The sequence below is a fragment of the Fusarium pseudograminearum genome, chromosome 4 (genome assembly GCF_000303195.2).
Source record: "Fusarium pseudograminearum CS3096 chromosome 4, whole genome shotgun sequence".
In the NCBI taxonomy this organism is placed as follows: Eukaryota; Fungi; Ascomycota; class Sordariomycetes; order Hypocreales; family Nectriaceae; genus Fusarium; species Fusarium pseudograminearum.
Genome location: NC_031954.1, coordinates 6,660,559 through 6,681,373, shown reverse-complemented (window position 1 = coordinate 6,681,373; position 20,815 = coordinate 6,660,559). Strand labels below are relative to the sequence as shown.

The window sequence follows — 20,815 nt, the reverse complement described above, 5'->3', positions numbered from 1 at the left end:
TTCGTTCTGCAATCCTAATGTCCGCCAAGTCCCAGCATGTGATGACGATCTTCTATGTTTGTTGAGCGCCTCCTGGCATTGCCAATGAGGAGAATTTTGATTCTGTTCTTATTCCGTAGAAATCGTGTGATGCCACTTCTTAGTAAACGCCATTCGTCGTTGGCCGTAGATTGTGATTCTCCAGCTTATGCCCTCTTGTTTCTATGACATAGTGAGGGAGACGAAACTCGGCTGTATATGTGTCCAGTAATTGGTTCCGGTGCTTCTCGGGGAACTCTGTTGTAAACCGAGACTCGGAAAGAGGGCCTCGGGTCTGATGACGATTGGCATTAGAAAATGAACTCATTGGAGTTGAGGCTATACCTGGGCACAATATCCCCCGCAGTTTGAGAGGCGTGGAGATTAATCACCAGGTGTGATATCCAAGACTTGATACCACCAGCACAACCTATCGATGCCCAGGTAGACATGTTTTTAAAGTCAATTTGTCTTGGCGCAGTCCTGATGATAGCACATACCTGGGCTCAATGAGATTCCTGCAATATTGTTGTACTGAATATGATTGAGTAACCTTGACTGTCAGGGGCTTGGTGAGAGCGAATGGTATCGCCAAGTTGATCTTCCGAGCAGGGCATTCGTGTAAATGGCATCATACCGAGGAAACATGATAATCGGACATTCGCGAAGCCCTCTGTGTATGCGAGCACCAATCACTCGGTGAACCTCATCATATCTTACATCAATACAAACTAATATCAGGCCATGGAGGCAGTGGAAAGAGGGGAAAGTGCAGCCATTCCGCAATGATCAGAAATAGCACATGCCATCTCTTAGCTATAAGTTAGCTCTCAGTTCCATCTTCTAATCTTCTTGTTTCTCTTTCTGTTACCATCTTTGCCCTTTGAACATCTCTGGTACTACTTGACTTGCACACATACCGTTAGCAAGAGCGAGTAACTCACCATGAGGTTGTCCATCACCGTCCTCGTCGCCATACAGGCGTCGATGGGTCTGGCTCACGCTATTCCTCACTCCGATGAACCGCATACCATACCGGAAAAAAAGCGAGAGTCGTTCAGGGACCTTTACAAGAAGTATATGTTGGGATTGGAGACGAAGAAGGACGCAACCCTCAAGCTCGCTGATCCCAAGACCGACAAGTACGAGACCAAGGGACCTCACGGCGACTTCAAGTATAGGATCAAGCATTACTATCCTTATGACCATGAGTCTGATCACGAATACGAGATCAAGGAGAAGTACAAACCCAATGAACGCCATACCATCACCAAGGTCAATATCAAGAAGTACTATCCCCATAACCATCATGAGCATGAGGATGACTACGACTACAAGGACAAGTACAACGATGTCGACTACGACCACGGTTACAACGACTACCGCTCCGAGAATCACCACTACGAACACGAGAAGGATTACGAGACCAAGAAGTTTGACGCATTTATTGATCGTTACGGTCTCAACAAACATGATTTCGAAAAACAATTCACCGAACCCTTGAAAGAGTATGAGCCAAAGGACAGCCACGACAAGGGAAACCACCACAAGAGATGGCCGCCCCATGGCAATCATGGCGACCGCTCATTTGGCTTTTGGCACCCAGACCCTTTCACCAACTTCAACGCCCCGCTGCAGAAGTTTGATCCAAACGAGGAGCATACGCATTCTTACAAGACTGAGGAGAAGCCCAAATATCCTGAGCGTCCAGAATCTCAGGGCGAGAAGTACCACCCCAAGGATGTCCACGACTCCAAAACGCATCAGCAGAACGATTTGGACATTTTCAATCCCGGTTATCACACTCCAGAGAAGTACGACGCCGAGGTGAAGGACGAGAAGCTCTCCCACTTCCACAAGTATGAGCAGGAGAACGACAACCTCCCCTACTTTGACAAGTTTCCAAAGACGTTCCCTCCGGAGCAGCCCTTTGATGAAGACAAGAAGGGCGTTCCCAAGGCAGAATATGAAGGAGAAGATGATCACGATCACTATCACTCCATGGAGCCTGAGGACTGGCATCACAACAGGGAGATTCACAAGAAGCCTGACTACGACAAGGAGGACCGCGAGGAGTACCATGATGATGACGATAAAGACGAACAGTACCCCAAGCACGATTTTTCTCCCAAGGACGAAGAGTATGGAATGAAGGGGGTCCATGGGTTCAAGTACGAGTACCATCCTGATGAGAAATCTTTCCTCTCTGAAGAGGCTCAGGAGAAACTCAAACACGGCCATTCTGATTTTTCGGAGACTTATTCTTTCAAGGAGTACTTTCCCAAGGAAGAGGTGAAAGAGAAAAAGTACACCAATGAAGCTGAGAAGCTTGGTTACAGAAAGTACGATCCTACGGAAGATGACGACAAGCACAACCACTCTGATGAGAAGAGCCACCATCCCGAAGAGGAGAAGGACAACAAAAGCGACTCTAAGGAGGTCAAGAAGCATGCATCAACGCAACTCTACTACCCATCTCATCACGAGCCCGAGGAGAGCGCCAAGTACTACCGCAAGCAGGAGGTCGATCACGATAGCCATAAATCCAACGAACAGCCCTACGCTCGGAAGGAGGATCAGCACCATGGTTACTACAAAGAACCTGGCTATGAGAATGTTGTCCCCGGTTTCATGTGGGCAGGTCCCGGAACCGTGACCAAGACCCCTTGTGCGAAGAAGGAGGGATGCCCTCACGGACACTGGCACATGTTGGAGCCCAAGAATGGAGAGCACAGACGGATTGGGATCACCGGGACTAACATCGTCGTTGAGCCCGACTTCACCAAGCCCGACTACAAGGAGGATACGGTGAACCACGTTTTGCCAGGCTACGAGAATGTCATCCCGGGCTTTGAGTGGGCAGGAGTTGGCGTTGTTACTGAAGTCCCCTGCCGCAGTGCTGCAGATTGCCCTGAGGGAGGTTGGTTCATGTTGGCACCCAAGTTTGGAGAACACAGACGCATCGCCATGAACTTCCCCAAGGCTACTGCCAAGCCCCATCATCATCATCATGCCTCTGGGCCTACTGTCCAGGTGCACAAGTCTGACTACAAGGCTCGCTCACCGGTTGGGCACGAAGGTGTATTGTACCAGAAGGATCATGAAGAAGAAGATCGCAATGAAAGAGAATACAAACTCATCCATCGCCATTCCAGTGGTTTGAGCAAGAGAAGTATTGAGGCGAGAGCACCTTGCAAAAAGCAGTCCGAGGAGGAGAAGGAGGCGGAGAAGGAGGCGGAGCGCCAGAAGAATTTCAAGAAGATTGACCCCAACAAGCCAGTCCCTCGACTCGACGCCTCAGAACTCCTGAATATCGAAGCTCTCAGCGACGAGCACAGACAAGCAGTCGTGGCAGCTTTCCCTATAATGGGCGAAGACTTCAACAAGGAGTTCCTCGAATTCAAGGAACTGACTCCCGAGTTCATCACCAAACTCAACGAGCTGTATGCCATCCTCTTGGAAAGCGAGGACGGCAAGGTCATCGTCAATATCATCGGCAGGACTCCAAAATACGTTCGAAAAACCAAGAGATCGGTACCAGAGCTTAGCGAAAAGCAAATCGAAAGGATCGAAGACCTGGCGCCGGCAATTCGTCAAGTGCTTGCCAAGAAGCTTGACTTTGATCCCAAGCTTACACTGGAGTTTGTCAATGCCGACGAACTGTCTGATGACCTGATCGCAAGGCTCAATAAGGAGTATACTCGCGTGGTTAGAGACCCCAAGTACGCCAAGATCATCAAGAAGTTCATGTCTATGTCCAACTCCAAGAGGGCAGAGGCTGAGCTGACCAAGGAGATGCTCAACAAGATCGAGGAATTGTCACCAATCATGCGTGAGATAGTTGCGAAGAAGCTCGACTTTAGTCCCGAGCTATCAGACGAGCTGGCCAACGCCGACAAGCTGTCAGATGATCTAGTTGCAAAGCTCAACAAGGAGTATGCCCGTGTGGTTAGCGATCCCAAGTACGCCAAGATCATCGAGAAGTTTAAGTCCAACTCCAACTCCAAGAGAGCAGAGCCCGAACTCAGCCAGGAGATGATCAGTAAAGTGGAGTCCATGAGTCCATCAATGCGCATGATGGCTGCCCAGAAGCTTGATATGGACCCGGAGCTTACATCTGAGATGGCGAATGCTGAGAAGTTTACACCTGAGTTGATCGAAAAACTCAACAAGGAGTATGCTCGTATCACCAGGGATCCCAAATACAAGAGCCTCCTCGACAAGATTGGTTTCAAGCAAAAGCGAGCAGAGAAGACCCTCGAGCTCAGCAAAACAGAGCTTAAGAAGATCGAGGGAATGTCCCCTTCGCTCCGTCTGATGATCGCGAAAAGGCTTGGTATAGATGCCAAGCTCTCGATTGAGCTGGCCAACGCCGTTACGTTCACACCTGAGATGATCAAGAAGCTGAACAAGGAGTTCGCTCGTATCTACAACGATCCCAAATACGAGGAGGTGCTAGCGCAACTCATTTCCAAAAGCAAGCGAACATTCACACGCGAACTCACTGATCAACAACTCGACAAAATCTCGAATATGAGTGAGTCTGAGCGTCGAATGATTGCCGAGAAGCTCAACTTTAAGAAAGAGCTCGCCGATGAGTTTATCAAGAGTGAACAATTCACTCCTCATCTTGTCAAGAAGCTCAATGAGGTGTACAACCAGATTTTCGGAGGCCACAAGTACAACGAGCTCGTCGACCATTTCAAGAACAATTTCAAGCGCCACGTTGTCCCTGAACCGAAGGGAGAAGAAGAGAAGCAGGAAAAGGAGGATACTAAGGGGCTGAAGAATGTTACAAAGCAGATTCGCGAGCAGATCACCAAGGACCTGGACTTCAAGGTCAATCTCGATGGCGAGTTCCTCTATGCTCAGAGGATCACAGAATCGCTCATTGAGAAGCTTGGTGACTTGGTCCGCGATACTATCTTGGAGCTGGAGTGGGAAGAAATTGTGGAGGATCTTCTTGATGAAGATGAAGCTCCGGAGGAGAAGGAGACATCCGATACCAAGAAGACGACAAAGACGCCAGAAACCGAGTCTTTGAGTATTGAAACTACCCCAGAGGCTCAGGGCAATCAGACTGTCAGCGCCCAAAATTCGACAACTATTTCTGGAAGGCAAGCCACCACCGACCTGGACGAGAAGCTTGAACAGTCGAAGAAGAATGGATGGTGCAAGGAGTTTCTTGGTACGCTGAAGGACACGTGGGATGATTCCGTGGATGAAGCTCTATCAAAGACCAAAGAAAAGTTGAATAGGGATGAATAGATTGAGCTGTTCGAGGAACAGGAAGAGGCAATGCTGGAGTTGTGTGAAGATAGGAGGACAATAAGTTAGAGACTGTGTGTTAGAGTAATCTGACTGAAAGTAGGAGATGACTGCATATCAGGTCTCTCAATTCTCTTAGACATATAATGAACGGCAATTGTCTGTATCTTCAGAGTATCATTGTGTCTTTGTGATTGCAATCTGGGAATAGCTTCATATTCTGCTGTAGGCGTGTTTCACGGGCCGATCCTGCCGATTCACGTGTTAATTTACTGAGGCCAGCACCGTCATGGAGGCTTGGCGCAAGATAGAGCGACAGGGGAAGGAGCAAATCATTACGTATGGGTACGTACCTTCCTTGTCCTGTCAGCCAATTCGCCCACCTCCAGATGGAATGTCATGAAATCGTCTAGGCAGACTTTCGTCTTTCACCTAATCATAACATCATCAATTGTTGAATTGTCTCAATCGGATACCAATACTGCAGCTTCGAAGTGATGAGAACACAGTCGCCCTTACAAAATGGGTCAGAGTCTGTCGGATGAGCATCCGCAAAGGCGGTCGCATGAAGAGTTAACCAACCAACTTGTGAGCAGCCATCGCTATCATGCGCTATCATCAGAATGAACATGAACTCACCAACAATCACCACAATTTTATAGGCGGAGAAGTTCAAGAAGAAATGTTTTACTTCCCTTGAATTGTACTCACTTAGAGATGTCTTCAAAAGTCTTGCGGATCAACAAGACTCTATCAGATATCTCAAGGAGGACACCATTGCCCGATACCTCGAGATACCAGACATTCTAGGCACCTCACCGGTCATTTTTCAGATGCTGTCTTACATTGGTGCATTTCCCTTCCTACAGGAGGCACCAGTAGTTCTGGAACTTCAACGGATGATCATGGTCGTTGTCATCATGACTGAGCGCTATCGAACTGTGCTGGCGCGCGGTTCAGCAGACAGAACTAAGCTACTCTTCAAAAGCTTGGCCGTCTTTGACCGCAAGATATCCGAAGCAGGGTTTCGGCCAGATGTCAAAAAATTGGAGACTCCCAAACCAAAGGATGATCAGGAAGAACCCAAGTCCCATGCTGCTGGCTTTGCCGTGGATGCAGCTGGTGAGGATGAGGAAGACGACGAAGATGATGATCTTATCTTGACCGCCTTTGAATTGTTGAATGTCAAGGATGCTGTAGATCAGGGCCATGCACCAATCTTCCATGGCGCAACAATCCCGACAGACAACTTTCGGAAGCTCATCATGCTCCTCTTGCTGGCGGCCCCATTGGACCCCCAGGAGAGTCTATCCATGTACTCAAGTCGCATAGTTGGCGAAGAACTCGAAGGTCTCCGCGGAGCTGCCGAGTGCATTCTCGCCTCCTTCGTCAACGCCGAAACATCAACCGGCATCAAGTACCAACATTTCAGAACTATCATACCTGTGATTTGTCCTAATCTTTTCCGTGGCTTCAATGGTCTCTTTGAGCGCTTCCTCTTCTCGCAAAACCTAGACTTTTCCAAACACCAGAATGATACCCCGGCGGCAACGTCGCCACCAAAAACAGCACAGCCTCTTCTGACTGACACGGGCGATATACTGAATCAAAACACGCTTTCTCAGATCTCGCTATTCCTCCCTGGCACGGATCTTTTCCGGCAAGTCAGGTTACTGTACTCCGGCAATGATGCAGGCTTCTCTATGGGAAGTTTCCAAACAAAGGTGTTCAACTGGCAAGCTCCCACACTGCTGCTGGTGAGTGGAACAAGGCTGGGCGATGTACCAGAGGGTGGTCAAGAGACAAACTTCGCAGCCTCCTTGCCCCCGAAACGATTCCCACATGGTAGCAAGTCTGATCGACTTACGTTTGGTGTTTATGTTCGAGAACCTTGGAAGCACACTCACCGAGAATGCTTCGGTGACTCTGAAACAACTCTCTTTCAGCTAGAGCCAATTCACGATGTCTTCCCAGCGTCTACCATCAACAAGGACTATGTCACTTATACGAAAGCTCCAGCACACCACCCTATGCTGTCCTTTGGGTGTCCCCACCCGCATCCTTCTCAGGCTCACAGAAAGCCCGACATGCTGCGATTGGGTCCCGTATCGTTGTTACTTGATGATTCGTTCGAGTTTGGGGTTTTTAACCATGATCACACCTCCCGCGGCGGTGCATTCCATTCAAGTGTAGTGAGAAAGCACGATTTCCAAGATCGTTTTCAGATTGAAAGCCTCGAAGTATGGGGCTGCGGCGGTGACAAAGAGGCGCAGGCGCAAGCCGAGAAATGGGCCTGGGAGGAACGTGAAGCAGAAGCACGTCGCAAAATCAATCTAGGGTCCGGAGATATTGAAGCTGATCGGGCATTGCTGGAGATGGCAGGGTTGATTGGGGGAAACAGAAGTGGTGGTTCGATGACATAAGGATGCTAGATTGTGAGACTGTCCCATGATTAAGAAATAGTTGTGTGCGTCATGGTGTGATTCTGTTCTTGGTGTGATAGTATCCGAATATCGATTAATAGGTCTTGAGTGTGAATCTTGAACGCTGTTGCGATAAACAAACTGTTTTGAATAACATAAACAGCACGAAATGTATGCAAGAACCAGAGAAAAGGCAGCTTTCCTTCCAATATTTCAATCATCAAATTTGCCTAACTTCAATATCATACATGATGTGCTTCTGCTATGGATCAGCACATGGAACTTTTGTACAAACCTCCCTTATGTTCAACTGCTTTAATATACAGGTTCAGTATTTAATCCTTTTTCTTGGAGATGATTTCGCCGAGGTCACCAAGGGAGCTCTTGGGGTTCTTCTTCTTCTGCTTGGTGTTTTCCTCGCTCACAACCTCCTCAACAACCTTCTCGACATCCTTCTTTTCGTCACTGCTTCCTTTGGGCCACAACCCGACTCGGCTCAAGATGCCTCCACTGCTGGACGCCTCGGTAGACGCAGCAGTTGCTTGAGCTTCCTCGGCCCGCTGTGCCTGAACTTGTTGTCTTCTCTTCTCGAGTTTTGCGCGCATGGCCTTCTCCTCATCGTCACGAGCCTCGAGCTCCCGAATCCACTTCTGTCGCTTCTCTTCGGCGTCCTTCTGCTCCTGGAGCTGACGGAGCTCCTTGGTCTTTTCTCGGTCCTTCTGGTAGTACATGCTGCCGGCAAGCATGGCGAAAACGGTGAATCCCTGGGCTGCGACACGGGCTCGGAACATACGGTTTGCTTGTTTTGAGTCGCCACGGCGAAGGGCTAGGTAGGCGTTGATGAAGGCAGCAGTCGTCAAGCCAATTCCTATATCGCGAAAGCGGAGCTGTTAGAAGCTATACCATGCATTGGCGATGGTTGCCCAGGAAGGGGAATTACCCAGAGGGATCAGAGGTTCTTCCTTGATCTTGCGAACAACCTTTTGCATAGGACGTTCATTATGAAATTCCCTAGACTATCGCATGAGCGGGGACTGAAAGGTATAGAAAGCTGGGGTGATTGAAGCATACCCTTCACCATCAAAAGACGAGGGCATAGGGCCCGGAAGTGAAGGAGGAGCGTCAGCCATTGTGTTGGCAGGGACTGTTATTGCAGGTGTAGACAATCAATTGGAAGCTTGAGGGAAGTAAGATCGGAGCTTTACAGAGTGGGCTGAGGATTTACAGAGCTGGAAGCCATGATGGTCCCGGTCCCGTTAACTTGCGCATATCCACTTCCAGATCCGTCCACTACAAGCATCATCACTTTTCTGATGGCGGGCAGGCCCCACTTTGTATTTTTTGAGTAGAGGGCAGGCACGTACCATCGCCTATCGATTGGGGGTCCAACGTTAGCACCTTCTCCACCAAAACTTCACAGCTTCCATCCCATTCATTGCATTTCACTGAGCTCATCGCTTGAATGCAGCTTTGTCATCATCAGAAACAACTTATGGCTCACTTGACAACATTGCAACCTTAGCATCAATCCAACATCACGAACAACGCGCTATACACCCAAGCGAAACTTGTAAACAAACACTCGACAACCCTCCACGCCCGCTTCCACAACCAGCCGACCACCCACTTCCCCTGACACGTTTAGCTTCAACATCATGCGACACACATGATATAGCCCACAATGTGGTTGCCGACGCCGTCCGTCGAGAGCATAACGCGGCCACGGCTGGCTGTGGCCGTAGTCTCTGCAGTGGCTGCGCTCTCAGCCGGATACTATGCATACCAGGTCCGATCGCAGAGCTTCGAACCCCTTCCAGGTGGTGGTCTGCACAGGAGCAATGCCGTACGACGTCCACGTCGGAACCGGAGAAACGAGGATGGATCAAGCTCGTCATCCGAGGCTGCAGGCGATGAAAATATTAACAATGACACGACCCAACCCTTAGCCGATGGCGAGACGATAGTCGATGGTGGAGATGAATGGTGGAACGATCCAAGTTCCTTTCCTTCGAGTCAACGGACCGGACATAATATTGTTACTCTCCTGTTTCGCGTCTCGGAAGATAACGCTCGTAGGAACGGATGCGTCCATAGGGGTTGTCAGTGCAATTCATGCGGCATGGTCCCCATTCGAGGGGTTCGTTATCGCTGCGCCAATTGTGCCGACTTTGACCTATGCGAAACTTGCGAAGCCCAAGGCGTCCACATCAAGACTCACATCTTTTACAAAATTCGGATTCCCGCGCCGCCGTTTGGACCCAGGCAAATGCAACCAGTCTGGTACACAGGGGATCCAGATACTTGCAGACGTACCTTGCCCCGCAGTCTGATACCCAAGCTGTCGCAAGACACCGGTTTCGAGAGACCAGAGTTGGAAGCATTTTGGGAACAATGGACTTTCATGGCTAATTCAGAATGGAGGGATGACCCTGATGAGCTTTGTGTCGCAATGGATCGCAAAACGTTTGAGCGATGCCTCGTTCCTACAGGGGGTTCCCGCCATGCTGCGCCAAACCTTATTCATGATCGGATGTTCTCCTTCTACGACTCCAATAATGACGACTTGATTGGCTTCACCGAGTTTCTTCATGGATTATCCTACCGTAAGCGAAAGGACAAGTTACGCAAGATTTTCACTGGATATGACTTGGACAGTGATGGATATGTTGATCGGAAAGACTTCCTGCGCATGTTTCGTGCGTATTATGTGCTTTACAAGCAAATGCATAAGGATATTCTAGATGGTCTGCAAGATCAATTACTTGCCAGTACTGAAGCTCAACAACTCGTTACCAGCCGCCAGCCACTGAGCAGTCTGTTCGGACGTGAAGGTAGAGTTCCTGCCGGCGACGGGCAGTTCCGCCACGAAGGCAAGACGTATCATCGAGATGGCAATGTGGACATTGCCGAAGGATTCGAGAACGTCGTTGCACCGGATCGTGGAGATACAGCAGCTCGAGGGGACATCCTGACCAATTTGTTTGCTTATGACACGGACCGTCGCTTTGGAAGACATCTTCTCGCGAGGAACGACACAGATAGCAACTGGCGAACGATGCGCCGACTAAGCGGCAGCGAAATTGACCGCACGTACTGGGTCGCACTTTTGGAACCACCGTCAACACTGGAGGAACTTCCTGGCCTGATTATGGAAACTTTACACCCGGAGATCGAGGAGCCCTCTGATGATGAAGATGAAGATGGCGAAGTAGCCGCTGAGGGCGTTAATGGAATCCGCAACGAGGAGAACGGCGTTGGAGGCTCTTCAAGGACAGAAAGTGAAATCAGGGCAGAGACAGTTGCCAAGGACCGTAGCAGGGCTCCCAAACTCGACAAGCGAAAACGGGACATGGCACGAAAACAACTGCACGAGAGATGGCGGAGACGGCAATTCTACCTCGATGAAGAAGAAGGCGGAATCGAGCCAGATGACTGGCAAGGCAGCGAGGATATTCTTAGAGATTTACGTCAAATGGACGAGGAACCAGGCAAAGACGAACAGCACGGTTCTACAACGGTGCTGAACGGTTCGAAAGCCCGTTTTACCAATGGCGATGTCAGGGAAGACGGAGACTATGACACAACAACTTCGCCTAGTAGCGCTTCTGGGCATACCTCGGGAGGGAGAATACCTCATGCTGAGCGCGATGCGGGCAAAGAGATTCTCTACCAAGTTACTCAGCAAGCCTTCAACGAACTACTTGACACCATATTCAAGCAAGCGGAGGACCTTGCTGTAGAAGCAGCTGAAACAAAGGATCAGCGAGAAAGGTACCAAGATGTATTAGATACCATCGAACTTGGTGATGATGAAAGTTCCAAATCCGCAGGCGAGGGGAACGCCAAGGTCAGGTCTGCCACGGACAGGAGCCTCGAGGAACTCCTTTCCGAAACCGGATACACCATCGCCTTGCCCGAAGGACGAAATGCCGTGGAAATTAATACCACAGTTGAGATTATCCACGAAGACGGAACAGCAGAACCAGCTCCCAAACCAGAAACCGAGGAAGTCATGCCAATCGCTCAGGATCAAGACCAAGATCCTACTCTACCTCAATTCCGACCCGACACATCGGATGACACGGCTGCTTCTCCAGCTACTAGCTTATACTACCCCATTACGCGGCCTTCTTCCGAAAGTTCAGATACCGATAGTGTCGATGAGGAACAAGAGACTGATAGCGCCCCTACGTCAGACATGCTACGACACTGGAAGCACTTGAGTATTGCAGAGGCCCAAGCTATCAAGAGAGGCGGATGGGGCAAGCTAAGCTTCGATGAGTTCGAGGCTATCTACAAGAGCCAGGAGCATCAGGGCAACAGGCTAGACTACCTTGGAAGTTGGATAGATTTTTGCATTCCCTAGGGGTTGAATGACAAACAAGGGAGCTTTCATGACTGGCCGTAGGGGTGCCTTCGGAATCGTCCAGCAAGATGAACCTTGCAAAATATGCTAGATAGACATGATGACTGGCTTACATGCACATTGTATTATAGCAATTAAAAAAGAGTTACATGCAAGACTCTGGATAGCGGCTAAACAGTGTTTACTGATAAAATCAACATTCGTCAAAATTCATAAACATGGCATTAATTACATCACGCGTTCTAGTCATGAGCGATGTTTATTGTGTGCAGGTCCATAGCATCTGTTGACCGAGCACGACTCTAAGTGACAAGATAATTTGGTCACTATCATATTGAGCACACTCTCTCAAGCCGTTTAATTATCTATGCTCTTTAACACTCCCAAGCTTGCTACCACCTTATCAGTCAAGTCATAGTACGAATATGGATAGTAAAGTTGGATAAACCGAATTTGAATTAATTAAGCTAAAACTTATAATATGCGACCATCTTCACTCATGCCTCCTCTCAGACTTCATTGTCTCATGACCAGCATGCGTAGATCTCCTGCGCCCCTTTTCATTTTTTAAACCTGCTGTTGAGAAGAGTCAACACCGGCGAATCCAAGCAGAGCGTTCCATGTGTCGGCGGTGCTCTGGTCGCGAGTTCCCAAGGCCTCGATCTCGGCCTGGGCATCCTCGCAAGCTGCGACAGCCTCAGCACTGGCATCGCAGACGTTGGTGAGCTGATCGCAGATACGGTTGGTGATGATGTTGGGGTTGAGAGCCTCCTGTTGACCTTCGGCAATGGTGGCGTCCTGAGGGATGAAGGTCAACTCATCGGCAGGGCGGCCGTTGAGACCGCCGATGAGGGCCATAGTGGGCTGGCAGATACCAAAGTCGAGAGCACCAGCGTTGCCGCCAGCGTTTCCAGCGTTGCCACCGGCATTTCCACCAGCGTTGTCGTCAGCAGCGTCATCGGCGTTGTCGTTTCCGTTGTTGTTGCCAGCGTTGCCACCAGCGTTGTCGTCAGCAGCATCGTCAGCAGCATCATCAGCGTTGTCGTTGCCGTTCTGGTTGTTGTTGTTGTTACCACCGTTCTGGTTACCGTTGCCATTGTTCTGGTTACCATTCTGGTTGTTGTTGTTGTTGGCGGCGTCGTCCTCCTCGCAGTCTTCGTCTTGGTTATCATTCTGGTTTCCGTTTCCGTTTCCGTTGCCGTTACCAGCGCCAGCATCAGCACCGTTATCAGCGGCATTGTCACCTCCAGCGGCAGCGTCACCTCCGGCGGCACCTCCAGCGGCACCTCCAGCAGCACCGCCTCCGGCGGCAGCATCCTGACCGGCGAGCTGGACGTTGGCACCACTGGCATCGACAGCCTGGAATGTGGTGAATCCCTGTGCGATCATTACCTCAGCCTGAGACAGGCCTTCGGCGTCAAAGGGGGTTTGAACTGAAGTGGCTGAGTTGGCATTCTCGGTAGCGGCGCCATCGACAGCTGGGTCAACGAGGGGAATGATTCCTCGAAGAGCAGCAGTGGCGGGCAGAGCAGGGTCGGCACAGACAAAGGGCTTGTCAACAGCCGAGGGGTTGAAGTTGGTCTCGGCGGCGACGAGGCCGATAGCTGCATCGATAACAGCCTGGTCATCTCCAAGCTCAGTGATCATCTGATCAGCGATAGTGAGCTTGTCACAAGGGCTAGCAGCGGCGAGCAGAGAGCTGGGGATGCTACCAGCAATGGTAGCAGCAGCACCAGGGTCACCGAAAGTTCCATCAAGTGCCTGGACAGCAGCAACAGGCTCCTGCTCCTGGCCGAATCGAGCCTCGGCGTAAGCCAAAAGAGCGGCAAGGATGAAAGACTTGGAAATAGCCATCTTGAATATTTGGTTGGTTTGGATGATAGTGAGTTGTAGAGAAGATTGCTGAGGGATTAGAGAGTGAAGCAACCAACCAGCGGTGCAAAAAGAAGGTATTAAAGTAGAAGGAGTGGTAGAAGCGAATGCGTTCACAGAACAGCAGATAAAGTAAGAAAAGACGAAGGTGAAGGAGATGCTGAGAAGAGGCTTGTGTGAGTGATGATGGGAAAAGAAACTATGTCTTGGAGGATAAACAGTCTTACTTATATAGATGTTTCCTTGTCCATAGATCGAATAGCTAAATAGGAATAAGCTTGTGTCAATGCAACATGGCAACAAGCTTGAACCTCGTCCCAACCATCAAACACCACCTGCTACGATACAGTTTGAAGAAACCATATCGGTAAGCGCCGTTGACACTCCGATGCACTACCCAAGCCGGGTCGAAACTCGTAGGAGCTAGGGTTCATGCTCCATTGCCATGGTGTTTTCGAAATTAGACTATAGCCACCGTAGCTGTATACAAGCTTAGTTGACATAGACTATAGCCTCGAACATCTTGGCCATGACTAGATGACAGGCATCTGTCGCAAAAAGGGTCGTCCGACACTCCGAAGCATGGCAGGTCTCGGATGCGGGACTCCCGTCCCCTTTGTTGCAAAGCTGGTAGCAAAGGCGTATGGAGGTGAACTGCCAAGACGGCTACACTTTGGACGGGATGAAGCTTGCAGAAACACTTGGACAAATATTTAGAGCTGGAACTTGATGTCTTGTTCGATTATGCCCAATTGGACTTTGCTGTTGCACAAGGCAGTTCTTGGTGCAATTGCGCTCGTGAACACTGGGACCCCGGGCTCGTAGTATTTCGTCTCTCATTAAAATCGAAGTTCTAGCAGCTCGTCATTTCTCAACCTCCAATTTCATCTCTACGCAGTAACTGCGACCGGCAACAAAGAGTTCCGACGGTTTGGGGGTTTCGGTAAAGGCTTGCTTGAGCGCACCCCTGTAGATAGTATAACCAAATATGTGGGAGATGTGAAACGCTACCGAAACTTTCCACTTTCTGTTTGGGCGACCAGAAACAATAGGCAAAGGCGCCAGAAACGTAAGAGGAAAGTGGTACCAGATTAGGATAAGGTGTTGTAGGGATGATTGTTTCTTAGATCGTTCGTTTTTGCTGTTGTGTTGCTTGAAGGTATCGCGAAAATGATAATGCGTAGTGTAAATGGCCAACAATGATGCGCATTAATTAACCCAAGCCAGATCAATCACGAACTGCAATTGGCATCTCGTTTTCATTCGGCCATATCAAGAATTCGTCGATGGACCAAGAACAGTCGCTGATTGTTGTCGATGGTGTTTCTATGGTTGGATACCCTGAATCGGGAACAAAATCGTCCCAAGTTCCCGTGTCAAAATCTTGGCCCAGAGTTTCAATGTCAAACCCATCGTCAACCCAGCTTGTTTCCGTTGAGTTCTGGACGCACTGACTCTGACGTTGTATTCTTAGATATTCTGTTGGCGTCACACCAACACATTTCTTAAACACTCGATGGAAATGCCACTTTGACAGTCCGGTTTGCCTAGCCATCTGGCTCAAGCTTAGTCTGACCTGTGCATCGCTTTGTTTCTCTGTTTTTTGTTGCACAAAAGCTCGGACCTTTCGTACAGCAGTTTCTTGAGGCATGAACCCTGCAACTTCGGGCTTGCATCGTTTACATGCACGGAAACCAGCCTGCTGGGCCTCATGGCCATGGGTGAAGAATGACACATTCGCGCGGCGAGGAAGTCGGGCCTTGCAGATAGGACGACAAAATATCTTTGTTGTTCGAACTGCATAGACAAAAAGGCCGTCAGCGTTGGTATTACGTGAGGCTATGGCATCCCATCGAGACGAATCATCGTCGTAAAGAGAGGCAACATTCACTGCATTGCCGAGATCGAGTGTGCATTCGTCCATGGTCATGTGTTGAACTCGCAATCATATGATATTAGATGATATGTAATATTACAAAAAGTACTAAAGTAAAGTTGAAGTAACAGGTAACAGATAACTTGGGAAGGAGATATAATTAGTGGGGCATTGCTATCAATATGACCAATGAAACAAGCAACTCCAAGATTAAACAGGCGGGCAAGAGCGACTTGAGGTTGTGTCTGTAACCGTCTGTACTTTCCCGAATTACAACATGAGAAATGACCCAACATTTGTTCCGTTAGATACGAACAACGATCTAACTTGACCGCCATGAAGTCAGCATCAGTATCTATCCAGCTTCATATTACGAGAATATATGACATTTGACTAAGATAACTACAGAAGAAGAAGAGGCCTCAAAACAAGGGAAAAGGTCCTTGTTTATACATCAATAGAGGCCATTCACACACAATATACCTTGATAGGTGACCTGAAGCTTGTCTTGGTGTTTGTCGGTGGTTTGGACAATCCACCCTGATTGGTGCGTTATTTGCTGACAATGGAAACAGGTTACCCTACAGAATATCGTCGTATATCAGTCACCCTTGAAATGGCTGGACGGGAACAAGCATCAATAGCGGCTATCTACATGACATGCAGCCTGATTACGCGCCCAGCATGTATTGCTATGTATATCCTTGTCGTTGGATTGCCCAATCAACCAATGTCACATTAGACAAGGGGACTCATGGCGACTGCGCCAACCAACATGCATAATGTATTTTCAGTTCAAAATGGTTGCCTCCTCCTATCCATTCTATGATGGAAAAGACCTGATTAAATACTCCTCTTAACGTCATATCATCAAGTTGCTACTATTAACAGATATCATGGAAGCACTGGGTGCTGCAGCCAGCATTACCCAGTTCGTCCTGCTCTCACTCAAATGTGTGAAAGAGGCCCACGATGCTCTCTCGCAGTACAAAGACGGTCCGGATATTTTAAACCGTCTAAGAAACGACCTTCTTTGTGCGCAAAACATCTTGGAGACCCTTCGCCATTCAGCAAATGTCCCTGCCAACCCAGTTTTAGATGCACACATTCAACAAAGCATCGAGGGTATCGGTTCAATAGCAGAACATCTCGTCAAGTTACAAGCCACACCAGGAGACAATGGAGGTAAACGTCTGTGGAAGCATCTTAAAATAGTTCTGAGCGAGAACGACATGAATCGCATAAGAAGTGAGCTGGCACAGATCGTCAACAATCTAAATGTCCGACTATCTGTTTTATCTTTGTTAGTCTTTGTGCTTATATCACCATATAACCGAGTCACTGATCTCTGTATAGGAACACAGTTTCTGGGATAATGGACGAGACACAACAGGTTCGGCAGCAGATGACTGCAATGGACGCCTTGATGCAGTCTCATAATCGATTACAAACAGCTGGTTTTCAGGCAGTTGAGAACAACCTATTGACCACTCACAATGAACACCACATAGACTATCAAAACAGGTTGTCTTCAATTCAACAGGCACTTGACTCAACATCATCCATATCCGTGTCGAGATTTACGGATATGCGCTCATTGTTGAATGAGATTAAAGATCTTGTTGTTTCAGAGGCCAAGGCTACAAGAGACGCATCAGCTAGTAACAATGTTGGCAGCGATAGTGCCAGAAACGAACCACAGAATTCGGCTATTTTGGAAAGCATCGAACGTCTCGGCGCCTTGATCAATGCAAAACGCGAGTCTTGCAATGTCTATGCCGAAGAGGATGACCTAGCGGATTCGGCAATAGAAGATCTGCAAGATCTGTTGACTGCTATTCGAAGGGAGAAGCATTGTAAAATCGAGAAAGAGATGTTGGATGGATTGCGAAGATTCAGTCGGTCTTTTGGGCAATACGAGGTGTCCATTAACTCTCGAAGTAAGTGATTGATTACCCTCATATAGTTTTGCATGGGAAAATAGCATTTGCTAAAATTGAGTAGATAATGGGAGTCGTCAAGTCACGGGCAGGATTCTGGACCAAGAACGGACTCACAAACAAGCAGATATTGGTCTAGGACAGATGAGCCTCATGATCCACAAGCGAAAACGAACAGTTTCCACCGAGGATGAGAGAGGTACAACTGGGCTGGCCAAAGGGCATCTGACTGACTACAACATGTCGCTCACCTTTCTGCCTAATGGGAACCGGAATCATCATATGTTGATGGCTACAATAACTCAAAGAGAGATCCTGGCTGGCAGCATCGCGTCCATCTCACAACTCCAAGTGAACAGAGTCCTTCCGTCAAACTCACCAGTATTCAAGCTTGTGAAGCAAGGCAAGATAGAAGAACTCTGTCAGTTATTCCAGAGCGGCAAGGCTTCTCTTCGAGACCATGATGAAACTGGCTCCTCTTTGTTGTTTGTAAGTACAAAAATATTACCCATGATACATGGGCCTGGTAGCTGAGCAAACAACTTCGTTAGTATTCTTTGGAGCAACCAGAAATGTGCAAATTCTTGCTAGAGGAGGGACTTGACGTTGATCATGTAGCGTATGAGAAAGTCGTCATTTTCACACCTGAGGTTTAGTGAGTCGCTATGTGGGCAGCATTTGAGATAGAACAGGTTTTCTAACGGAACATAGTAACTGCCTACAATTGCATAGTGGGTGGGAGGACACTGTCATACCAGATCAACATCTCAAACAGATTAACGCATGTCGCAAGTTGCTGTTGAACGCGGGAGCCGACCCAACATACAAAGACCCGAATAAGGAAAGTTCAAAGAGCTTCCTCGACACAGTGCGGGCTTTGCCAGATCGAGTTGTAAGTCTATTCAGATAGGGAAATCACACTCTTTATGTCATTTGCTCACATACGTCCAGGATACCATCGACTTTGCATGGAATTCAGGACTTGTCACTCCTTTTGCAAGCTTTCGAGAGTGGACCAACTATGAGGGCATGTCGACATTCTTGAATGCCTGTACACATTTCAAGATATCTGTAGACATCTTGAAACACCTCGTGGCTATGGGCGCAAACATCCACGATCGATCAAGCAAAGGGGAGACGTGTCTACATTTATTGGTTGACCATACTCCTCCAAGCACAGAGATTGTCGTCAGGCTAGAGTGTCTTGCATATCTCCTGCAACAGGGAGCAGACCCTTATGCTCGGGATAACGAAGGCAACACTCCCTCAAGCATTGCTTATAGTATGCTGGGCCACAGAGACACCATTGATGGAACTCTTGGGGACGTATGGGACGCAGCTTTACACGGCAGCGGGTTTGATATTTCCCACTTCCGTAAAACATTTCGTCGTAGACCAAGATACGACTGCTCGTTCTACACGCGACAGATGTTCGAAGAGCTTTGGAGAGGAAGAGAAGATCAATGCCCGTACTGGGACGACGAGCCATGGCCACCTGTTGGACCTGGGGAAAGGAACAGCGATCCTGATTCCGACATCAATTCATACGGGTGTGTTTCGGATTTTGATGTATGGGACGATGACGATCAATCGGAGGAAGACGATGAGGAAGATGAAGATGGGGGTGCGCTACTATGAGTGCATCACCGCTTGGATATTATTCAATGAGCCGCCCACGGTTTCCTGAAATATTGGCATTAGTATATCATCTGACTTGAAAGCCAATTCTTCATATCGGTAATGGGTTGGATTTTGAATGAGAGACTGATCGATCGTTCCCTGTTAGAGATAGACAATAAATTTGGTGTTTTCGGTTCAGCATAGCCGTTGTGAAAACGAGTCAAGTACTGTGCTATTCACCTGCGATACAACATCGAACATACGAATCCCGAGAGACCGGCATCAACCTCAATATCCAACGGCAGTTAGTCGGATTGTGGGGCATGGAGACATCACACCACGCAGCTTAAGGTTATGCGGTTAGCTAACATTATCTATCCGCGGAGTAGGTAGAATGCCCCTCCACATGAGTGCAACTTCATATACGTGGGCATAAAACCAGACTCGTAGCCAGGCTGAGGGAATGGATACATACTGTTCTGCTGATCAGATCAGCTCCAACTATCACGAATTATGTGGAGGTCATTTCTCGCTGGCGGCTAAATGCTAATCTGTTGGATCTAGTTTCTTGTCTACAAGAGGGGTAGTCAACCTTGATATGGCAACTTGAAACAAATGTAACGAACAGATCGAGCCGTCTCGTATGTATTAAAAAGACGGTGGAGGATACAGTTCCGATGGTGGATCTAGAAGCTACTGCACGGTGCTGGGTGCTGCATATTATCGAGACTGTATGTAGGTATTTACGTACTTTAATGCCTCGGATTTATCGCAACAGGGAACTGTACAATATCTTGGATATGCTGCAGATAAATCAGAACTTTAATTAGTCGAAAATCTCTTTAACAGAAGCGAAAAGGTCAAAGCCAAATCATCTCGCCCAAGTCCAGCCCGTGCTCCCGTACCGAGGTTGCAGCAATCCAGGAGCTGAATTGACCAATCGATTTGATGAGAATCATCACCGACCCAGTCAGTCCATGTATAGCGGGGGAACACCTTAAAACAATCAAAGACCTGAACCCGGACCAGGACCACCATGCGGTGACATTTCGCTCCCAGGGCGTCAACGTTCTGACATTTCTGCAGCGCTTTAGCATTGCATTGTACTAATGTATGTACTTGTCATGTAGGTGCTAACACATATCAGACAGTTCACCAGTATCGGACGAGGATGACATACAGAATCACCCCCTTCGCTTGGAATTCTTCCCCTTGTCGATATTTTTTATTATTCTCTTGTCAATGCGAAAAACTAGGGCTCCCGGGAACCAGCCGCCACCAGACTCCCCTTTAACTTGATCATCATTGGCAGAAGGAAAAGGGGTAACTTGGCAAAAAGAGATCTACGGTGCAGTGTATTTCTGACGGTACACGCCGCAGATTAGATAGGCATAGGGTGCTGGTCTAGTCCTAGCTGTCTATTAAGCTAAAA

At 48.5% G+C, this 20,815-nt stretch overlaps 7 protein-coding genes across 7 annotated transcripts, besides 2 other annotated features; 4 read left to right on the top strand and 3 right to left on the bottom strand.

Moving 5' to 3' along the window:
* Positions 1 to 963: 963 nt before the first annotated feature.
* Positions 964 to 5,286, top strand: FPSE_07951 (uncharacterized protein; the record flags this gene model as incomplete). The annotated part of the gene is made up of 1 exon (XM_009261069.1): positions 964 to 5,286. One exon carries the CDS (start codon positions 964 to 966, stop codon positions 5,284 to 5,286), a length of 4,323 nt encoding a protein of 1,440 aa, XP_009259344.1.
* Positions 3,226 to 3,258: a microsatellite.
* Positions 5,287 to 5,808: 522 nt separating the features above from the next.
* Positions 5,809 to 7,709, top strand: FPSE_07952 (uncharacterized protein; the record flags this gene model as incomplete). Its single annotated transcript, XM_009261070.1, has 2 exons — positions 5,809 to 5,874; positions 5,949 to 7,709. The coding sequence occupies 2 exons, from the start codon at positions 5,809 to 5,811 to the stop codon at positions 7,707 to 7,709; spliced, it is 1,827 nt and encodes a 608-aa protein (XP_009259345.1).
* A 335-nt stretch (positions 7,710 to 8,044) lies between these two features.
* On the bottom strand, positions 8,045 to 8,839 carry FPSE_07953 (uncharacterized protein; the record flags this gene model as incomplete). The annotated part of the gene is made up of 3 exons (XM_009261071.1): positions 8,045 to 8,577; positions 8,650 to 8,720; positions 8,781 to 8,839. The coding sequence occupies 3 exons, from the start codon at positions 8,837 to 8,839 to the stop codon at positions 8,045 to 8,047; spliced, it is 663 nt and encodes a 220-aa protein (XP_009259346.1).
* Positions 8,840 to 9,390: 551 nt separating this feature from the next.
* On the top strand, positions 9,391 to 12,075 carry FPSE_07954 (uncharacterized protein; the record flags this gene model as incomplete). The annotated part of the gene is made up of 1 exon (XM_009261072.1): positions 9,391 to 12,075. The coding sequence occupies one exon, from the start codon at positions 9,391 to 9,393 to the stop codon at positions 12,073 to 12,075; it is 2,685 nt and encodes an 894-aa protein (XP_009259347.1).
* A 567-nt stretch (positions 12,076 to 12,642) lies between these two features.
* On the bottom strand, positions 12,643 to 13,929 carry FPSE_07955 (uncharacterized protein; the record flags this gene model as incomplete). The annotated part of the gene is made up of 1 exon (XM_009261073.1): positions 12,643 to 13,929. The coding sequence occupies one exon, from the start codon at positions 13,927 to 13,929 to the stop codon at positions 12,643 to 12,645; it is 1,287 nt and encodes a 428-aa protein (XP_009259348.1).
* Positions 13,039 to 13,207: a microsatellite.
* Positions 13,930 to 15,175: 1,246 nt separating the features above from the next.
* On the bottom strand, positions 15,176 to 15,877 carry FPSE_07956 (uncharacterized protein; the record flags this gene model as incomplete). The annotated part of the gene is made up of 1 exon (XM_009261074.1): positions 15,176 to 15,877. One exon carries the CDS (start codon positions 15,875 to 15,877, stop codon positions 15,176 to 15,178), a length of 702 nt encoding a protein of 233 aa, XP_009259349.1.
* An 842-nt stretch (positions 15,878 to 16,719) lies between these two features.
* FPSE_07957 (uncharacterized protein) lies at positions 16,720 to 19,401 on the top strand (the record flags this gene model as incomplete). Its single annotated transcript, XM_009261075.1, has 6 exons — positions 16,720 to 17,126; positions 17,180 to 17,763; positions 17,828 to 18,252; positions 18,315 to 18,418; positions 18,475 to 18,655; positions 18,715 to 19,401. 6 exons carry the CDS (start codon positions 16,720 to 16,722, stop codon positions 19,399 to 19,401), a joined length of 2,388 nt encoding a protein of 795 aa, XP_009259350.1.
* Between the last annotated feature and the right edge of the window lie 1,414 nt (positions 19,402 to 20,815).